Below are 18373 nucleotides of genomic sequence, written 5' to 3'. Positions count from 1 at the left end.
CAGCTACAGCACGGTATGAAGCCTTGTTCCCTCCTGTGCCCCCTCAGCTACAGCGCGGTATGAAGCCTTGTTCCCTCCTGTGCACCCTCAGCTGCAGCACGGTATGACGCCCCGTTCCCTCCTGTGCCCCCTCTGCTGCAGAGCGGTATGAAGCCTTGTTCCCTCCTGTGCCCCCTCCGCTGCAGCACGGTATGACGCCCTGTTCCCTCCTGTGCACCCTCAGCTGCAGCACGGTATGACGCCCTGTTCCCTCCTGTGCCCCCTCTGCTGCAGAGCGGTATGAAGCCTTGTTCCCTCCTGTGCCCCCTCTGCTGCAGAGCGGTATGAAGCCCTGTTCCCTCCTGTGCCCCCTCTGCTGCAGCACGGTATGAAGCCCTATTCCCTCCTGTGCCACCTCAGCTGCAAAGCGGCATGAAGCCTTGTTCCCTCCTGTGCCCCCTCTGCTGCAGAGCGGTATGAAGCCTTGTTCCCACCTGTGCCACCTCAGCTGCAGAGCGGTATGAAGCCCTGTTCCCTCCTGTGCCCCCTCTGCTGCAGAGCGGTATGAAGCCTTGTTCCCTCTTGTGCCCCCTCAGCTACAGCGCGGTATGAAGCCCTGTTCCCTCCTGTGCCCCCTCTGCTGCAGAGCGGTATGAAGCCTTGTTCCCACCTTTGCCCCCTCAGCTACAGAGCGGTATGAAGCCCTGTTCCCTCCTGTGCCCCCTCTGCTGCAGAGCGGTATGAAGCCTTGTTCCCTCTTGTGCCCCCTCAGCTACAGCGCGGTATGAAGCCCTGTTCCCTCCTGTGCCCCCTCTGCTGCAGAGCGGTATGAAGCCCTGTTCCCACCTGTGCCCCCTCAGCTGCAGAGCGGTATGAAGCCTTGTTCCCTCCTGTGCCCCCTCTGCTGCAGAGCGGTATGAAGCCTTGTTCCCTCTTGTGCCCCCTCAGCTACAGCGCGGTATGAAGCCCTGTTCCCTCCTGTGCCCCCTCTGCTGCAGAGCGGTATGAAGCCCTGTTCCCACCTGTGCCCCCTCAGCTGCAGAGCGGTATGAAGCCTTGTTCCCTCCTGTGCCCCCTCTGCTGCAGAGCGGTATGAAGCCTTGTTCCCTCTTGTGCCCCCTCAGCTACAGCGCGGTATGAAGCCCTGTTCCCTCCTGTGCCCCCTCTGCTGCAGAGCGGTATGAAGCCCTCTTCCCACCTGTGCCCCCTCAGCTGCAGAGCGGTAAGAAGCCTTGTTCCCTCCTGTGCCCCCTCTGCTGCAGAGCGGTATGAAGCCTTGTTCCCTCTTGTGCCCCCTCCGCTGCAGCATGGTATGAAGCCTTGTTCCCTCCTGTGCCCCCTCAGCTACAGCACGGTATGAAGCCCTGTTCCCTCCTGTGCCCCCTCCGCTGCAGCATGGTATGAAGCCTTGTTCCCTCCTGTGCCCCCTCAGCTACAGCACGGTATGAAGCCCTGTTCCCTCCTGTGCCCCCTCTGCTGCAGAGCGGTATGAAGCCCTGTTCCCTCTTGTGCCCCCTCAGCTACAGCGCGGTATGAAGCCTTGTTCCCTCCTGTGCCCCCTCCGCTGCAGCATGGTATGAAGCCCTGTTCCCTCTTGTGCCCCCTCAGCTGCAGAGCGGTATGAAGCCCTGTTCCCTCTTGTGCCCCCTCAGCTGCAGAGCGGTATGAAGCCTTGTTCCCTCCTGTGCCCCCTCCGCTGCAGCATGGTATGAAGCCCTGTTCCCTCTTGTGCCCCCTCAGCTGCAGAGCGGTATGAAGCCCTGTTCCCTCCTGTGCCCCCTCCGCTGCAGCATGGTATGAAGCCTTGTTCCCTCCTGTGCCCCCTCAGCTACAGCGCGGTATGAAGCCCTGTTCCCTCCTGTGCCCCCTCCGCTGCAGCATGGTATGAAGCCTTGTTCCCTCCTGTGCCCCCTCCGCTGCAGCATGGTATGAAGCCTTGTTCCCTCTTGTGCCCCCTCCGCTGCAGCATGGTATGAAGCCCTGTTCCCTCCTGTGCCCCCTCCGCTGCAGCATGGTATGAAGCCCTGTTCCCTCTTGTGCCCCCTCAGCTGCAGAGCGGTATGAAGCCCTGTTTCAGTGGGCGCTAGTTCTGTGCGGACGGTGGTTTTCGCGTCCATCACAGGCTGTGTTCCTTGCCGCACTGCATTACCGCTGTTAGCCGCTGGGTAGCAGCACGTGTTTTTTTTTTTTCCCCACTGTACGTAACAAGACGCCACTACTGTTCGCTACGATTGGCCGCAGCTCGCACGATCATGACGTCACTTCCGTTTGTGCGCCGGATAGTGCTGTAGCTGGTGTAGTAACCTTATACCGCTGCAGCCGAGTATTAGTCAGTACCAGGGAGAGAACCGACTGCGGGCAGTCAGGGCTCTCACTCAGCGCCTCGTGTAGCAGAGCTCGGCCATGTCTGCGTTCTCTGAGGCGGCGCTGGAGAAAAAGTTGTCGGAGCTTAGTAACTCCCAGCAGAGCGTGCAGACCCTGTCCCTGTGGCTCATCCACCACAGGAAGCACTCTCGTGTTATTGTCTCCGTGTGGGATAGGGAGCTGCGTAAAGGTAAGGCGGCAGGGGCGGCCGGCCTGCACCTATCTCTAGGTCCTGTGCCCTGTGTGCCTGCCCCGTGCTCCCCGTGCCCCCCGCTCACCTGTGCTCCCCCGTGCCCCCCGCTCACCTGTGCTCCCCCGTGCCCCCCGCTCACCTGTGCTCCCCCGTGCCCCCCGCTCACCTGTGCTCCCCCGTGCCCCCCGCTCACCTGTGCTCCCCCGTGCCCCCCGCTCACCTGTGCTCCCCCGTGCCCCCCGCTCACCTGTGCTCCCCCGTGCCCCCCGCTCACCTGTGCTCCCCTGTGCCCCCCTGTGCTCCCCCGCTCACCTGTGCTCCCCCGCTCACCTGTGCTCCCCTGTGCCCCCCTGTGCTCCCCCGCTCACCTGTGCTCCCCCGTGCTCCTCCGCTCCCCCGTGCTCCCCATGCCCCAGGATATGCTCTTAGGACCCGGTGATCTCCCAGGGAGGGCTGCAGGAGCATTATTTCTCCCATCTTCTGGCCCATGCAGACATGCTGCCCCGGCCCTACATGACCACTCATTGGACCTACCTGCAGCTTTGTGGCCATTTCCACTGACTGGCTACATGGTGATGGTGGCAGAATGATCACTAATGCAATAGTCCTGTCCCTGGACTTCGTGCTCTCCCCAGTACATCTTCTGATTGCTGTGCTGCTGATTCTGGCCTATGCTGGTGACAATATCCAAGCATCTGACCAATGCTGTCTCCCACAAACTTGTTCCCCATCTGTTGGCTCGTCTGCAGGAGCCATTACAATAGGAGTTGGCATAGGTTACTTTATGTGTAGAATTACAAGCGAACTCATTTTAAAGCACTACTCCAGCCTTTTTTTTTTTATTCTTTATTGAATCGCTGGAGTGATGCTACTAATGTAACTTCCCTGGCCCTAGTCTTATACTTACCAACCAACTTCTTTAGCTCTTCCCACAGTCGCCCCAGTCTTGCGCCGTCGTCTTGTGACCGCCAGCGTCTGACTGACAGGAAGCCAGAGGTAACAGTCACAAGCTCTCAATGTAAGTCTATGAGAACCTCGTTCTACTCATGGTTACATTGAATTGGGACTCCCAGATCTCCCAGCAAACTAGCGATTCGGCAGGTCACAAACTGCTGGAGACCGACCGGAGTGGCATCCATAACAGATGAAGACGGCAGCTTGTAAGTGTGATACTAGGGCCAGGGAACTTGCATTAAGCACACCACTCCAGCAGTAAATTAAATAAAAACAAACAAATTCTGGAGTGGTGCTTTAAACAAACTATTACAAGGAGCATGTGCTGCCTTCAGAGCAACATAAATCATGTTAAAAGTGGCATTCTGGCTTTGACCTGTCCACAGAATAGATGATCATTTCTAGACAGATGGGGGTCCAACTGGTGAGACGCCCACCGATTGCCAAAGGCTGAACCCTTGCTCTCCGTCAGCATGGTGTTGCAGTGTGCATGTTCAGTCGCTACTCAATTCATTCTTCTTTATGCTGTTGGAGAAAGCAGAGTGTGATGATCTAGAAATTCTACTGTAACTGGAAGGCGGTGTGCCCACTATGCGTTTTTTTAAGTGTTTCCGCAGCGGCAATTCCGCTGCAGAAACGCTTAAACGCTTGGTAGAAGGTCTGCCATGTTCCCCAATGATAATCCGCATGTGCTGTGCACATGCTGCGGAAGTTTCCGCTTCGGATTATCATTGCGGAAAAATCTGCAGCACTACCAATTATTTTGCGGAAGCGCTGTGTTTTCGCCGCCATGGACTTGTATTGGATCGCATGTATTCCGCTTCACTGCATCTGTACATGCAGATTCCATGCATTTCAATGTGCGGATGGTACCCGGGTTTGGAGAAGAGGAGACTCTCCTCCGGACCCGGGTACCGTAGAACCTGTAAAAAAAAAAAAATATATATATATATATATATATATATATATATATATATATATATATATATATATATATATATATATATATATATATCATTATACTTATCTTCTGATGGCCCCCGGTGTCTTTATCCAATGCGTTCTGGCTTGCCGGCAGCTCGCGATGGTCTTAAGGACCTGCCATGATGTCATTTAGTCATGTGTCGGGTCACGCGACTGCTGATGTCGGCAGGTCCTTTAGTCTACCGCAAGCTGCCAGCAAGCCAGGACGCATCGGATAAAGACACTAGTGACCATCAGAAGGTAAGTATATATTTATTTTTTACCATTCTTTCGGTCATTATATAAATTCATGCCGTTTGCATGGATTTATATAGTGTGACCAAGTTGTCAAGCACTTTCCAAATGATGCTAAAATCGCTTGGAAAGCGCTTGACAACCTGCATGTGAAGAACGCTTCACATCCGCATGTCCCTGGCAGGAAAACGCATGTACAATCCGTATGCGTTTTTTTCTGCTAGGGAGATGCAGAAACGCTCAGGAAAAAATCCGGGGCATTTCTACATCGTGGGCGCATGACCGAATCCCCCTTTACGTGTTTGTTTATTTTTTCCTTCACAATCCTGGGATATATATGGTGCATGTACACGGTTTGCTTTGTAATACTCAAATCTGAATCAATAGTTATATATTGAATTTACATAGCTCAGAAAATAAGATGTTACTTATATGTCCAACATTTCCACTGTTTAGGCATAAAGTAGCATATAACACTGCAGAAGCTCCCAAATTAAAGCGGTTATGTGGGGAGTAAAGCGTTTGTACACGATGTAGAGATTAATTTTCTCACCAGTCTCCTTCTTGCTGAAGCATTGACATCCTGTCACATGGATGTGACCGCTGCAGCCAATCACTCACTGTAGTGGATAAACATGGCATGTGGTTGGCTGTAGTGGTCACGTGTACCTGTGAAGTAGGAAGGGAATGATAAGAAGCCGATGGGGACTGGGCAGTGTTGTGATCGGAACAATCCGGAGCCAGTGAGGGGAGTATTTCAAGTTTACTTCCCCCAACAACCCCTTTGTTCTTTATTCCTAAATTTCTAACAGGAATAACATTGACGCAGAATTATCAATTGCTTTAATAAACTTCTAATAAGAATAGCAGCGTGACACAGAAAAGATGCAGAAGAGTTATTCTCTAGTTAGGGCTATAACACGGACATAGCCGGCTTATTCCCATCCTTTCCTGTAAAATGTCGACACCTGCTACATCCTGAATGCAGTGATCACATAGGATTGTCAGGTATGGTAACTAATATCTAAGGCCCCGATTCATCATATGCAGACACGTTTCTTTTTTGACTTGTGGTACTTATGTCAAATTCATCAAAAAAATAGTGCATGTATTTCCTTCATTTTGTGGAGAACAAATATAAAATAGACATCCAAAAAAGGCACAAATGGAAAGATGAATATTGTGCACAAAAAGGTACAAATACAATTATGAATGAGTCCCTAAAAACTGTATATAAAACAGGTGCAAATGCCATAATGGATCAAGCTCTATATTTAGTAAACAAATAAGTTATATAAAAAAAAAACTCAGCCAATTAATTTGCAGTTAGATTTTCACAGATTTTAATCATCAAATAAAAGCTGCATGAAGGCTATTTGATGACATTGTGCATTCTTGCTTTGCTAGGTTCTAGACAAGCATGTCGGCCACTACGAGGAAAGTCCAGTGGTAGCACAACCCTGACCAATAAATCTCAGCAATAACTGTACGACCTCAATGTATATATACAGTTGTGTCCAGCACAGATATTTAATCCTAGTGACCCAGCTTCCACGATAACGTGCCTGACTACAAGGTCCTAGTCATTCACTAGTCTGTAGAAATGCTGCTGTATGTTGATGTGCCACCAGAAATTCTGAATGGTAAGATCAATGGTAGCATCATTTCTGGTCCTCCGTGCCAGAGCTGGAAATTCTAGTGACTTTTATAACCACAGGTTCACTTATTCTGTTAGCTGAAAGTCAATTTACAATGGAAGCTATAGTGATGAATGCAGCTATGATGTTATATGGCAAGCCGTCTTCTACAGACTGTATTGCTGTCTATCTCCTGACGAAAGGGGGGGACCAGAAGAGGTATCTGATCTTTGTCTACCGAGTCCTGTGCTACCCCCCTTTCCTCCTCTAGTGGCCAGCACCAAGAGGTATGTATTTTTTTTTTTCTAATAGCATTATGTAGATGTATAAGTTACTACACTTATGTATCATTATATATAATTGGAAAAGAAAGTGGTACTTAGGTGTACAGACTGACATCTTAAGGTATGTTTTGACCAATTAATGGTGTGGCGATGGAAACATGGAAGGAGGTATGTCCCACTAGAGAGTTCAGGACACTGAACCAAAACAGAAGAGGGCTTCTCTACTTTGGAGGACCTAGAAAGGTCTTTACTTGGATTGCATCATTCTGTCTACTGTGAAGAGAACTCTCCGGACACCACAAAAGAAGATAACCGCTAATTATGGGGACTCCCGTCAGTAGGTCCTTCAGCTACTAGCCTATGGGCCAAGCATCCGTCAAACAAGACAAGCTACGTTCACCTCTGGCGCCATTGATGGAGCTTCCGGCCTATGGCCTTTATAGAAACTGTTAAACTTGCCTTACTATTGTACATGGCATGAACATGTCTTGTCACTGTGGAGATGTTCTCCATTTTACACATATTTGTAATTTTGTGGTCATTTCTTAGTTCCTTCATCATAATGTACATGTCACATATAAAAGCATTAACAATGACGATAGCAGGCATTCTTAGAATGGAATTCTCATAGGATTTCATTAGATTAGGTTTTACACAATGTTGATCAATATCCTTGTGAAGAGCCTAATTTCTATAATAAGCAATACCGCAGAGAAGAATGAGGCATTACAGATGTTAGTGAGCCATCAGGGGAATGTCTAGCTGAGGAACAATCTTATTTTAGCCTGTTTATTTTGCTGCTGTGCCTAACACTTATTCTATTGTTTACCTTTCTGTTATATTTCTGTCCTTGTAATAAAGCTTTCTACTTCACTAATTGAATACATTTTAAAACGTTATCATCTACACATCCTCAATTCATTGATCTAAATGGTTTCTGACCTGGTAAGATATTGTGGTTTAGTGCTCATTGTGTGTGCAATGGTTGTTCTGTCTATTTTGGTAAAATTTAGAAAAATTCAGAATACACATTTATTTAGAGTAGTTCAGTGAAGACAGACGATTATTAATAGGTGGGGGTCCGACAGCTGGGACCTGAACCATATGGTAGAACGGGACATTTTTATCCCCCTTATAATTAAGTGGCAGTGCACATGCTCCATCACTGCTCTATTCGTTCCCTATAGGGCTGCTGAGCGTGGCGCTGGGCCTTTTCTTACAGCAACAATTGGGCATGCACATGGCCACTCTATTCTTAAGGGGATAAAACTGTCCCATCCTGCCCATATAGGCCAGGTCCTAGTGGTTTCCCCCACACTGATCTATAGGTTATCCCCTATCTTCACTGGGTAATCCTTTTAACTATCCTTCACAATCTAGATATAATCATGTAAAAGAAAAACTTGTTAAAATAAAATGTAAAACTGACCTTGCTACTTTACACAGCAATCTCCATTTACATGTCTTGTGAAATATTTCAATTTGACATTTCTTGTAATCTTTCCTATGTTTTTATTTATTTTTTCTTCTCTCAGGACACTAATGTTTTTCTGTTGTTCACCTTCCACATCACACAATTGTAAAAATAGTTGAATCATTCGTCTGCCCTAGCTATTTCTGTTATCAGTTTCCTAATAACATAATGATGAACTGCTACCTGAAGTAAGGGACCATTTCACGGGTCCATGATGGGCAAATTATCATTTGTAAGAATGCTTGTGCTATATCATCGCCCTGTGTAAACTTGTAGCCAATCGGCAAACAAGCAAAATGCTTGTTCCTTGGCTGGCTGATGATGTTTTTTTTATGCCAGCATGAAATTCCTTATTGTTATTAAAGGGAATCTGTCAGCAGGCTTTTGCCACCTCATCTGCCAGCAGCATAATGTAGGAAGAGACCCTGTAGCTGAAGATGTATCACTTTTTACTGGGTGTAGCAATTCTGCCAAGAGTTCTTAGATGGAGACTGTAGCTGAGCTGAGAAAGCTGCCCCAGCCCCCACCAGGCTCTCTCTTTATTTATTTTACTCACTTATGTGGCGCCATTAATTCCACAGCGCTTCACAGACAATATTGGCACTGTCCATTGGGGCTCACAATCTAAATTCCCTATCAGTATTGGAGTGTGGAAAGAAATCGGAGAACCAGGAGGAAATCCACGCAAACACAGGGAGAACATACAAACTCCTTGCAGATGTTGTCCTTGGTGGGATTTGAACCCAGGACCCCCAGTGCTGCGGTGCTAACCACTGAGCCACCATGCTACCCTACATAGTCTATTGACAGTGAGCTGCTTATCACAGGAGGGGGGCAGAGTTGGACTAGCAGTAGCATGCACATCAGATCTGACAGTCATAATATCCTAAGAAAATGGAAAAACTTTGGCACTCAAAAAATATGATTGATGAAAAAATAATTTTATTTATGACCCAAAATGAAAAACAAAATGAAAACTGACCAGCATATCTTAGTGTGAACATGTGCCTGCTGCAATGACTATGGACAGTGCAAAAGAAACAGAAAATGCAGCAGCACTCTATAAAGGTCAAAATACATGTAGACACTGGAAACATTAAATCCACACTGCTAATTGTCACTCAATAAAATGTACTTACAAAATGAAGGTTCTTGGCGCATAAATTGGCCAATTCATGTATGCCCATCAACTGTGGCAAGGTGATCTCCTGATGGGTCCTACCTACTTGATATGCCACTTTAGGACTATAAACCTATATTTAAAAGGACAAACATCTTGTGATAATGTTCTAATGATAAAACCTTCACTTGTAAGTAAACAGCACACAGCTGGATAAATGACATCATTGGAATTCTGTGTTTTAACTCCTATCTCACGCTGTCCTCAGATTACACAGCAAAAACATGCTGACAGATTCCCTTTAATACTTTTGTGTGTAAACTCATGATGTAATGCTGTCAACATGCAGATGTATTGCCATAATATGCAACTATCAATGAAATACAAAGTAATAGAAGGAGCTTTTACCACCTCATTGTCTTATCCAAATGATTAAAGGCTGAAGGGAGAGTCAATAGGTCTCTATGACTTCTAGGGAGTGTTTATAAATATATATATACACAGTGCCTTGTGAAAGTATTTCCCCCCCTTGAACTTTTCTACCTTTTGCCACATTTCTGGCTTCAAACATAAAGATATAAAATTCTAATTTTTTGGGGAAGAATCAACAACAAGTGGGACACAATTGTGAAGTGGGACTAAATTTATTGGATATTTTAAACTTTTTTTTAAAAAAAATTAAAAACTGAACAGTAGGGCGTGCAATATTATTCAGCCCCCTTGAGTTAATACTTTGTAGCGCCACCTTTTGCTGCTATTACAGCTGCAAGTCGCTTGGGGTATGTCTCTATCAGTTTTGCACATCGAGAGACTGAAATTCTTGCCCATTCTTCCTTGCAAAACAGCTCGAGCTCATTGAGGTTGGATGGAGGGCATTTGAGAACAGCAGTTTTCAGCTCTTTCCACAGATTCTCGATTGGATTCAGGTCTGGACTTTGACTTGGCCATTCTAACACCTGGATGTGTTTATTTTTGAACCATTCCATTGTAGATTTTGCTTTATGTTTGGGATCATTGTCTTGTTGGAAGATAAATCTCTGTCCCAGTCTCAGGTCTTTTGCAGACTCCAACAGGTTTTCTTCCAGAATGGTCCTGTATTTGGCTCCGTCCATCTTCCCATCAATTTTAACCATCTACCCTGTCCCTGCTGAAGAAAAGCAGGCCCAAACCATGATGCTGCCACCACCATGTTTGACAGTGGGGATGGTGTTTTGAGGGTGATGAGCTGTGTTGCTTTTACGCCAAACATCGTTTTGCATTGTGGCCAAAAAGTTTGATTTTGGTTTCATCTGACCAGAGCACCTCATTCCACATGTTTGGTGTGTCTCCCAGGTGGCTTGTGGCAAACTTCAAATGAGACTTTTTATGGATATCTTTGAGAAATGGCTTTCTTCTTGCCATTCTTCCATAAAGGCCAAATTTGTGCAGTGTACGACTGATTGTTGTCCTATGGACAGACTCTCCCACCTCAGCTGTAGATCTCTGTAGTTCATCCAGAGTGATCATGGGCCTTTTGGCTGCATCTCTGATCAGTCTTCTTGTTTGAGATGAAAGTTTAGAGGGACGGTCGGGTCTTGGTAGATTTGCAGTGGTCTGATACTCCTTCCATTTCAATATGATCGCTTGCACCGTGCTCCTTGAGATGTTTAAAACTTGGGAAATCTTTTTGTATCCAAATCCGGCTTTAAACTTTGCCACAACAGTATCTCGGACCTGCCTGGTGTGTTCCTTGGTCTTCATGATGCTCTCTGCACTTGAAACAGAGCCCTGAGACTATCACAGAGCAGGTGCATTTATACGGAGACTTGATTACACACAGGTAGATTCTATTTATCATTACCAGTCATTTAGGACAACATTGGATCATTCAGAGATCCTCACTGAACTTCTGGAGTGAGTTTGCTGCACTGAAAGTAAAGGGGCCGAATAATATTGCACGCCCCACTTTTCAGTTTTTAATTTTTTTAAAAAGTTTAAAATATCTAATAAATTTTGTTCCATTTCACGATTGTGTCCCACTTGTTGTTGATTCTTCCCCCAAAAAATAGAATTTTATATCTTTATGTTTGAAGCCAGAAATGTGGCAAAAGGTAGAAAAGTTCAAGGGGGCCAAATACTTTCACAAGGCACTGTATATATATATATATATATTGTGTGGCTATGCTGCAGATTAAAAATTGGCTGTGATTTCTCCACAAAGCCTTGACATACTGTGTATTTTTCATGCTGGAAATCTCCTGCAACATGTACATGACACTAGTTGACATCTCATGTTATTTTGATTTTATGTATGCAAATCCACTGCAAAAGTACATGGTGTAAACATGCTCTTATACTTCAGACACTTTAAAACTTTATTGTGATGAGTAGTGAAACTCGCCTCATTCCTTTTTTTTTTTTTTTTTTTTACATATGGTTGGACACACTTACCAAAACTGATATTAAATTACAGTCTTAAAATGTGCCAAATTTGTCAGTGACTTATGCAGTTTGATAGATTTGGTGCATCTTTAGACTGTTTATTCTCCCATTAGCTTACTTTTAGAAGATGGTGTTGCTATTTAGGCCATAATCTTTCATGACAATTCATGCCTCTTGTAGATCATGTCAAAAACATAAATTCGGTGCAATTTAATCCAGTATCATGCACATTTTGTTTAGTAAGTTCCCTGCAATAGCAGGTGCTTGTGCATACAACCATAATAATAGGACGAATGCTATCAGTTGTTTTGACAGCATTTATCCCCATGTTATTCAATTTCGCAGTGTACGTCTCAAAGTATTTGTCCGAGAAAAAAAATCACTGCATGCCCGAGTTTGATCCGATATTCAGATCGCATTCTGCTGTGCAAGTCACTGAGTCCAAGGAAAACATCGGACTGCACTCGGATGACATCTGAGTGCAGTCTGATTCCATGGATTGACAGAATCTCCACATCCGAGACAATCGGACTAAAGTTTGTTCAGTGTGATTTGCATAATTTTTCCAATTCTCTCGGATGAGAGAAAATACTGCCATGTGCACCCAGCCTTAAAGGAATTGGTCACCCATTTTTACAATGTAATCTAAGAGCCCCTATGATGTAGGGGCTGATATCAGTGATGTATCGCTTACTGGGTTGCATGATGCAGTTTTGATAAAATCCCTGTTTTCCCTGCTACCAGTTCTCTGAATGCTGAGCTCTGTATTACCCGCCCACACCACTGAGTGGCTGCTTTCTGTGTACACTGTGCCTAGGCAGAATGCTGCTAATCAGTGGTGGCAGCGGGGATACTCAGAGCAGGAGGACCTCCTGTCACAAAGCAACTAGTTGTCAAGTGATCTTCTCCTGCTGATAAAACAATGATTTTATTGAAGCTGGAACAAGCAAACCAGTAATTGACACATTGTTGGACTCTTGGGTCTCTGCCTCTACATCATACTGCTCTGAGGTCAAATAGCAAAAACCTGCTGAAAGATTCCTGTCAAAATGTTATAACGTTAAAAGCAAACATCTGGCATATGATGGTAAAATGACTGAATGCCAATGTGTTTAAGTATGTGGCATAGCTCTTTGTTTCCCTGCACGTTGTACGTTGCAGAATTTAAAGAGAACCTGACACCAAGTCAGAAAGTGACCAGGTTTTGTTCTTCTATTTTATTCCCACTGCTCATTTAGAGTACGGTAATCTGTTTTCTTCAGTCTGCCATACTGTTCCAGAGAAATAGGCTTTTTTATTTAGTGCTAATGTTCATAGTCTTCACCAAGGTAGATGGGGTGATCACGGGATTCTATGGGGGCCTGTCTTTAGACTGCATTGCATTTTTACCCTATAATAAAATTCCCTCTTTGTAAAGATCATAATAATTAACACTCAATAAAGAAAAGCTTATATCTCTTCAACCATATGGTGGATTAAAAAAACAACAACCTAGAATACTCCGAGTAGCAGGAATAAAATAGGATGGCAGATCCTCGTTAACGCAGAATCTGTTAATGAGCTTGTTTTAATGGAGAGTTTATATCTCTTACGTGTCTCTTTTTGAGCTCCTCTGATTTATGACCACAAACGAGATGAAAGTTAAGCTGAATTTACAGGTGAATATATGGTCTGTAAGGCCCCGCCTGCCCACTCGTCTTCTGACTTGAGCTAAAAGCCTAACAAGCATTTGAGGCTGTTAGTTCAGGTCAGGAGACACGTGGACAGTTCAGCCCTTACGGATTGTGAAACCTGGTTACCTGAGTTCAGCTTTATGCTGCATTCACACATCTGTGTTTTGGTTCATGATACACGGACCAGCTGCAGGTCTCTGGATCCAAACTCAACAGCCTCATTCATATATATGCCGAGTTCGGGTCCGGAGACAAATGACCAGTTCGTGCATCATAGCCTGTTTTCGGACTGTGACCCACTGATGTGTGAATTTGGCCCTCAGATGAACTTTGGGGCCTTAAATCTGCTGAGAGGAGCTCAGAAATAGGCAGACAAAAGAGTTACAACTTTCCACCAATAGGTTCTCATTGCCCGTTTCTCAGTTAAAATGGTGGCCTATCTTTTAGGGACATTTTTTAATATATATTAATGTCACTTAAATGCATGTAATTGAGGCTAAAACTCAGTCTTGCAGCTTAATTTCTTTAAAACTTTGCACTGTTTGCCTTCTGTAGCCTTTGTTTTGCACTGCCAATTGCTGGCTGGCTGACAAATGAATTAGCTGGGAGAGTGCATCAGCAAGTCCCTTCAGACAGACCTTCTCACTCTTATCTGTCTTTTTTTGATCTCTCCACAGACCACATCAAAGTTGAATGTGCAGGAAAACAAAGAGTCTGTAAAAGCCAAATGGTGCAAAATTTGTAATGTAGTTCAATAGCAAAAATTATTTTAGCCTAAAATCCATGTATTTAAAGAGCACCTGTCACCTGGTCAAAAGTCATGTAATGTGTTTCTCAGTCCTCGTATAAGACCATAAAAAAGAAACATGCCAAACAAAGCTTTACTTTTACATATAAAATGTTTTGGTGTATTAAGTATTCAGTTGCTCATAAACAAATGTAATCAGACACTTTCTCTATATTCACCCCCATGTGTGGCCATCCAGCTAGAAGGTATGAGCTGGGTTTCCAGAATACAGATTGTCATATGCTTTCCACACTTGAGACGATGCTATATGGCTCAGTGTGATGTTGCATTAAGAAGGGGAACGTCTTCTGAAACGTAGCACAGGTGCTCTGATCCACCTTTCCACCTGGATTGCCGCACACCGTGGGTGAATATGATGAAAGTAGTTTTTTTTTTAGGTGTTTACTTTTGCTTATGTGAAATTGAATTCTTTAATGCACCAAAACATTTCATGTTCTAACCAGGTGAAAAGTAGCCCGTTTTTGCTCTTGTTTATTTCAGTTTTTCCACAATCCGCCATATGGTTCTATACATATGGGCCTTTTAATTTGTGCACTCAATAAGCAGATATTTATGGTCTTTACAAAGGGGTGTGGATCACAGCGTACTTCTGCAAAACAGCCTAAAAATACGCCCCCAGAGAATAATCCCCCTTATAAAGAACCATGAAAATCAGCATAGTACGTGCACTACAAAAAACGTCTCGTATATCTGGAACTGTATGGTGGATTTTAAAAAAAGAAAAAACTCGAGAGCAACAAGAATAACAGAAGATCAAACACTTTTGACCTAATGACGGGTGGAAATTCTGTTACATCATTGAATTGCATGTGATGTAAGTACTTATTGCTTCTATCAATAGGAGCCACCATGGAATGACATTACTGGCTTGCTAAAAATGTAGTGACTGTGTACATGTATCCCAAAACGTGTTAGTAGCAACACCTTTCCAGGAATTGCCTAGCAAGTGCAGTGTTTTTGTTGTTTATTTTTCTTCACAAAACCATTCATTCCAGCATCATGATGATTGGAAATGGTCTCTGAACCATGTTCCCAATGAAGGATAGAGGAAGAGAAGGCAGAAAGCGGTTATCTAAGATTAGAAATGTGCATACAATGGAGGTGTGAATATTAAGGTGCAATCTCACCTCATTTAGTTGTACAATACATCTGCACAACCCCACTTACTGCTTGTCATTGCATATAGATTACATCCAGTTGGAGTTGGAGTCATCCTCTGGCAACTTTCCAAATGAGTTCTCGGGGTTGGTTTGATTATATTTTAGTCTGTGGTGGCAAAGACCCTCAGTACAGCATATCCAAATCTAATGTTCTTCCCATGGACACCTTCAACACATTTATCTCTACTATGAGCAAGCCTGACTGAGGCCTACAGTAGAGCTGAAGCACATTGTATACTCATACAGTAAAGCATAAGGTTTGTGAGACTAGATTTACTGCGGCCAGGGTGTAGGTTGCCATAGACCAAATGATTTTTTTCCATCTAGCTTGTGTAAAGTGTTATCAGTGCAAGGCTGTGCTTACATCTTGTGTTCTTCATTTCTGATTTGCTATGTCTAGAAGAAGTGCATGGAAAATAATGGAAGTGCTTGAACCAGCTTATGACTGACAATACCAGGACTGATGAACTACATTGCTTGTAATGGGAACAACTCCAAGCCTGTGGATGTTATGTGAGTGCTGCAGCCAGTCAGCAGCTACTGGTTGACTGCAACGTTCACATGTCCCAGTAGCAAAAGCACTTTCAATTGACATCTTTCCTAATTTACCATTTGTGCTGGAAAAATTGCATTCTTAAACATATCCATAGACCCCCTCCATCCTTCGTCTTTAGAGTGCAGAGCATTTATTTCCTGGGGAAAAACTCTAAAAAATATTATTATGGGTGCCTTTGTCTGCTTTTACACAAATTAGACCTTTGACCTACATGGGGCGGGTTAAATGCTTCAAAATACAACCAAGCATTTCATAGGAAAAAAACTACTTCTAAATAGCTTATTTTTGACTCCAAAAACTGTCAAACACGGACAAAATGTGAGTGCTGAAGCCATCAGTGGTCACTGCCTAGCTGCTGTGCATCGATGATGCCCATTGGATGTTCATCACCATGGGGGATGGTTTTCTTTACCAGGGAAAGAATTCTGCATTTTTCTTTTAGCTGCAACCCCTGCTCTGACTTCTTAGTGTAGCTGATCTCACCATGCTTTCCTTCTTAAGAAAGTACCAAATTATATATTTGGTGACTTCTAAAGTTCTTGCTGTGGTTTTCTTTTTGTCCAGCAGTATGTGCACACAACTTTTTCAGGTGCATTCTGCCCAGAATCCATCTCAAAAAAGTGCCACATATAATGAGCATAGTGCACAGCAATATCAAAGCGACATTGCTGTGCACATGTAACCTCTTATGTCGCTTATTTTAATTGCTTCAGGGTTCGGAAACCCTGGAGTGGCTAAAAGAAGGGACATGCTTATTCTTTGGGCAGCTTCTGCTTGGAAGCTGTTGACGCTCTATTCTTATCAGTATAGAGTGAAAGCTGATGTGGCAAAGGCATCTCCTCAACAAAGCAACTTCACTTGGGAAAACCATGCTGGCATCTAAATAAGATGTGTTCATCCATAACGTCACAAGTGGTTCCTTTACTTGCACGGACACCTATTTGGAGCCTATAGAAGGGTGCTACAAAGAACTACTAAATGCAAGTTCAACCCTTGTAATTTTCTCCAGAAGCTCTCTCTATAGGCCAGTGACCTTGGCCACTACACAAGTTTGCTAGGTGGAGCTGGTACATCGCAGCACAATACAAGTCAATGTAGTCACATTGCGGATTGGAGGGTACTGTAACTGCAGCAAGTAGGTTGGAAAAAGTCCAACCTCTTCATATTTTTTGCAACTTGATTGTCATGGTTGCATTACCCTGCGGGTCACAATGTGATCCCATTGACTAGTATTTCATTGCAATGTAGCAAACTTTGGCAGTGTGACTTGTGTTACAGCAACAGTCAAAGTATAGCCCCAGCCTTAATCTGAAATGAAATAATGAGGTAAAAGTCTACACCAGACCATACAACAGCTTAGTAGTCAATCTTCCCTTACTTTGGAGCTTGTAAAAATGAAACTATACAAACAATGGCTGTAATTCCTAAATGGGTAATGCAATATTTTTGTTTATGCTGTTAAAGCTGATAGTCTACATTTTAATCACTTGTTGATAATTTTGTTAAAACTCCATTGCAGCTGTAAGAGAGGCGGATATCTGACAATTCTGTCCTAATAAATCTACACCCACTATGTCTGTCCTTCAAGCTTGGAATAACCTGATATATTGGTCATGGCTGTATCAGACTTGGTATTGTTGGTAAATGTAAGAATTCTGTATTCATGTCCTTGATGTTCGCTCATTGAGATGTTAATACGTTTCATTTTCTTCTATGTCTTCTAGCTAAACCTAACAGAAAACTGACTTTCCTCTATCTGGCAAATGATGTGATTCAGAATAGCAAGAGGAAGGGACCCGAATTCACAAAAGACTTTGCGCCAGTTATAGTGGATGCTTTTAAACATGTCTCAAGGTATTGATATGGGACCGTCATCTAGATAGATGGTGCAACACTGACATCTCATCATTTGCATGTGTTACTTTAAGATGTGGAAAGAGTCAACTGCGCTGCACACGGTGCTGTTGTCAAATATGACGGAGGCTGCCACATTAGCTCCAAATGCAAATGTCAACTCAGCCTGAACATAGTGTATGCCCTTGTAAATGGTAGTGAAATATGACTTTATTTTTGGAATAATCATGCATTTTTTACCTTTTTTTAATATAGTGAAGCAGATGAAGGCTGCAAGAATCATTTGGGCAGGGTGTTATCAATTTGGGAAGAAAGGGCTGTCTACGAGAATGATATCTTGGATCACTTAAAGACTGCTTTGTGTAAGTAATGTCATTTACCTCTATGAATCGCAAGCATAGGTAACAATAATTTTGCCCACATAGGGTAAGGCCAGAACGGTGCCTGACTTGCTGGAGAACCGAGGTTTCAACCACAAAATCATGCATTAGTGCTCCACCTTGTCTGGCCTTGCCCAAACCGACTCACATCTTAAGATTTAGTTTTCTATTAGAAATTTAGAAATTGCCTCTCTTTCAAGAAACATAACGCACAAAGGTTCAATTACTAATTGTTTTAGTTAATGTTTTTGTTGTAGTTCACCTTGCGGTGTCTGAGAGACCAAAAACAGTTACAACT

The 18373-nt window shown here is 44.0% G+C and overlaps 1 protein-coding gene across 2 annotated transcripts in view; it reads left to right on the top strand.

Annotated features, from left to right (window-relative positions):
* The first annotated feature begins 2229 nt into the window (after positions 1 to 2229).
* Positions 2230 to 18373, top strand: part of RPRD1A (regulation of nuclear pre-mRNA domain containing 1A) — a 79071-nt gene continuing 62927 nt past the window's right edge. For both annotated transcript variants that reach the window (XM_073678492.1, XM_073678493.1), the window contains exons 1-3: positions 2230 to 2533; positions 17566 to 17695; positions 17951 to 18057. In XM_073678492.1, coding sequence (XP_073534593.1) covers positions 2383 to 2533; positions 17566 to 17695; positions 17951 to 18057 — 388 coding nt within the window. In that variant the 5' untranslated portion in view covers positions 2230 to 2382. The remainder of the gene's footprint in view (positions 2534 to 17565; positions 17696 to 17950; positions 18058 to 18373) is intronic.

The sequence above is a fragment of the Phyllobates terribilis genome, unplaced genomic scaffold (genome assembly GCF_046119375.1).
Source record: "Phyllobates terribilis strain yellow unplaced genomic scaffold, ASM4611937v1 Scaffold_4__5_contigs__length_816908805, whole genome shotgun sequence".
Taxonomy (NCBI): domain Eukaryota; kingdom Metazoa; phylum Chordata; class Amphibia; order Anura; family Dendrobatidae; genus Phyllobates; species Phyllobates terribilis.
Note: the sequence above shows the minus strand (reverse complement) of the source record. Positions and strands in the feature narration are given on the sequence as shown.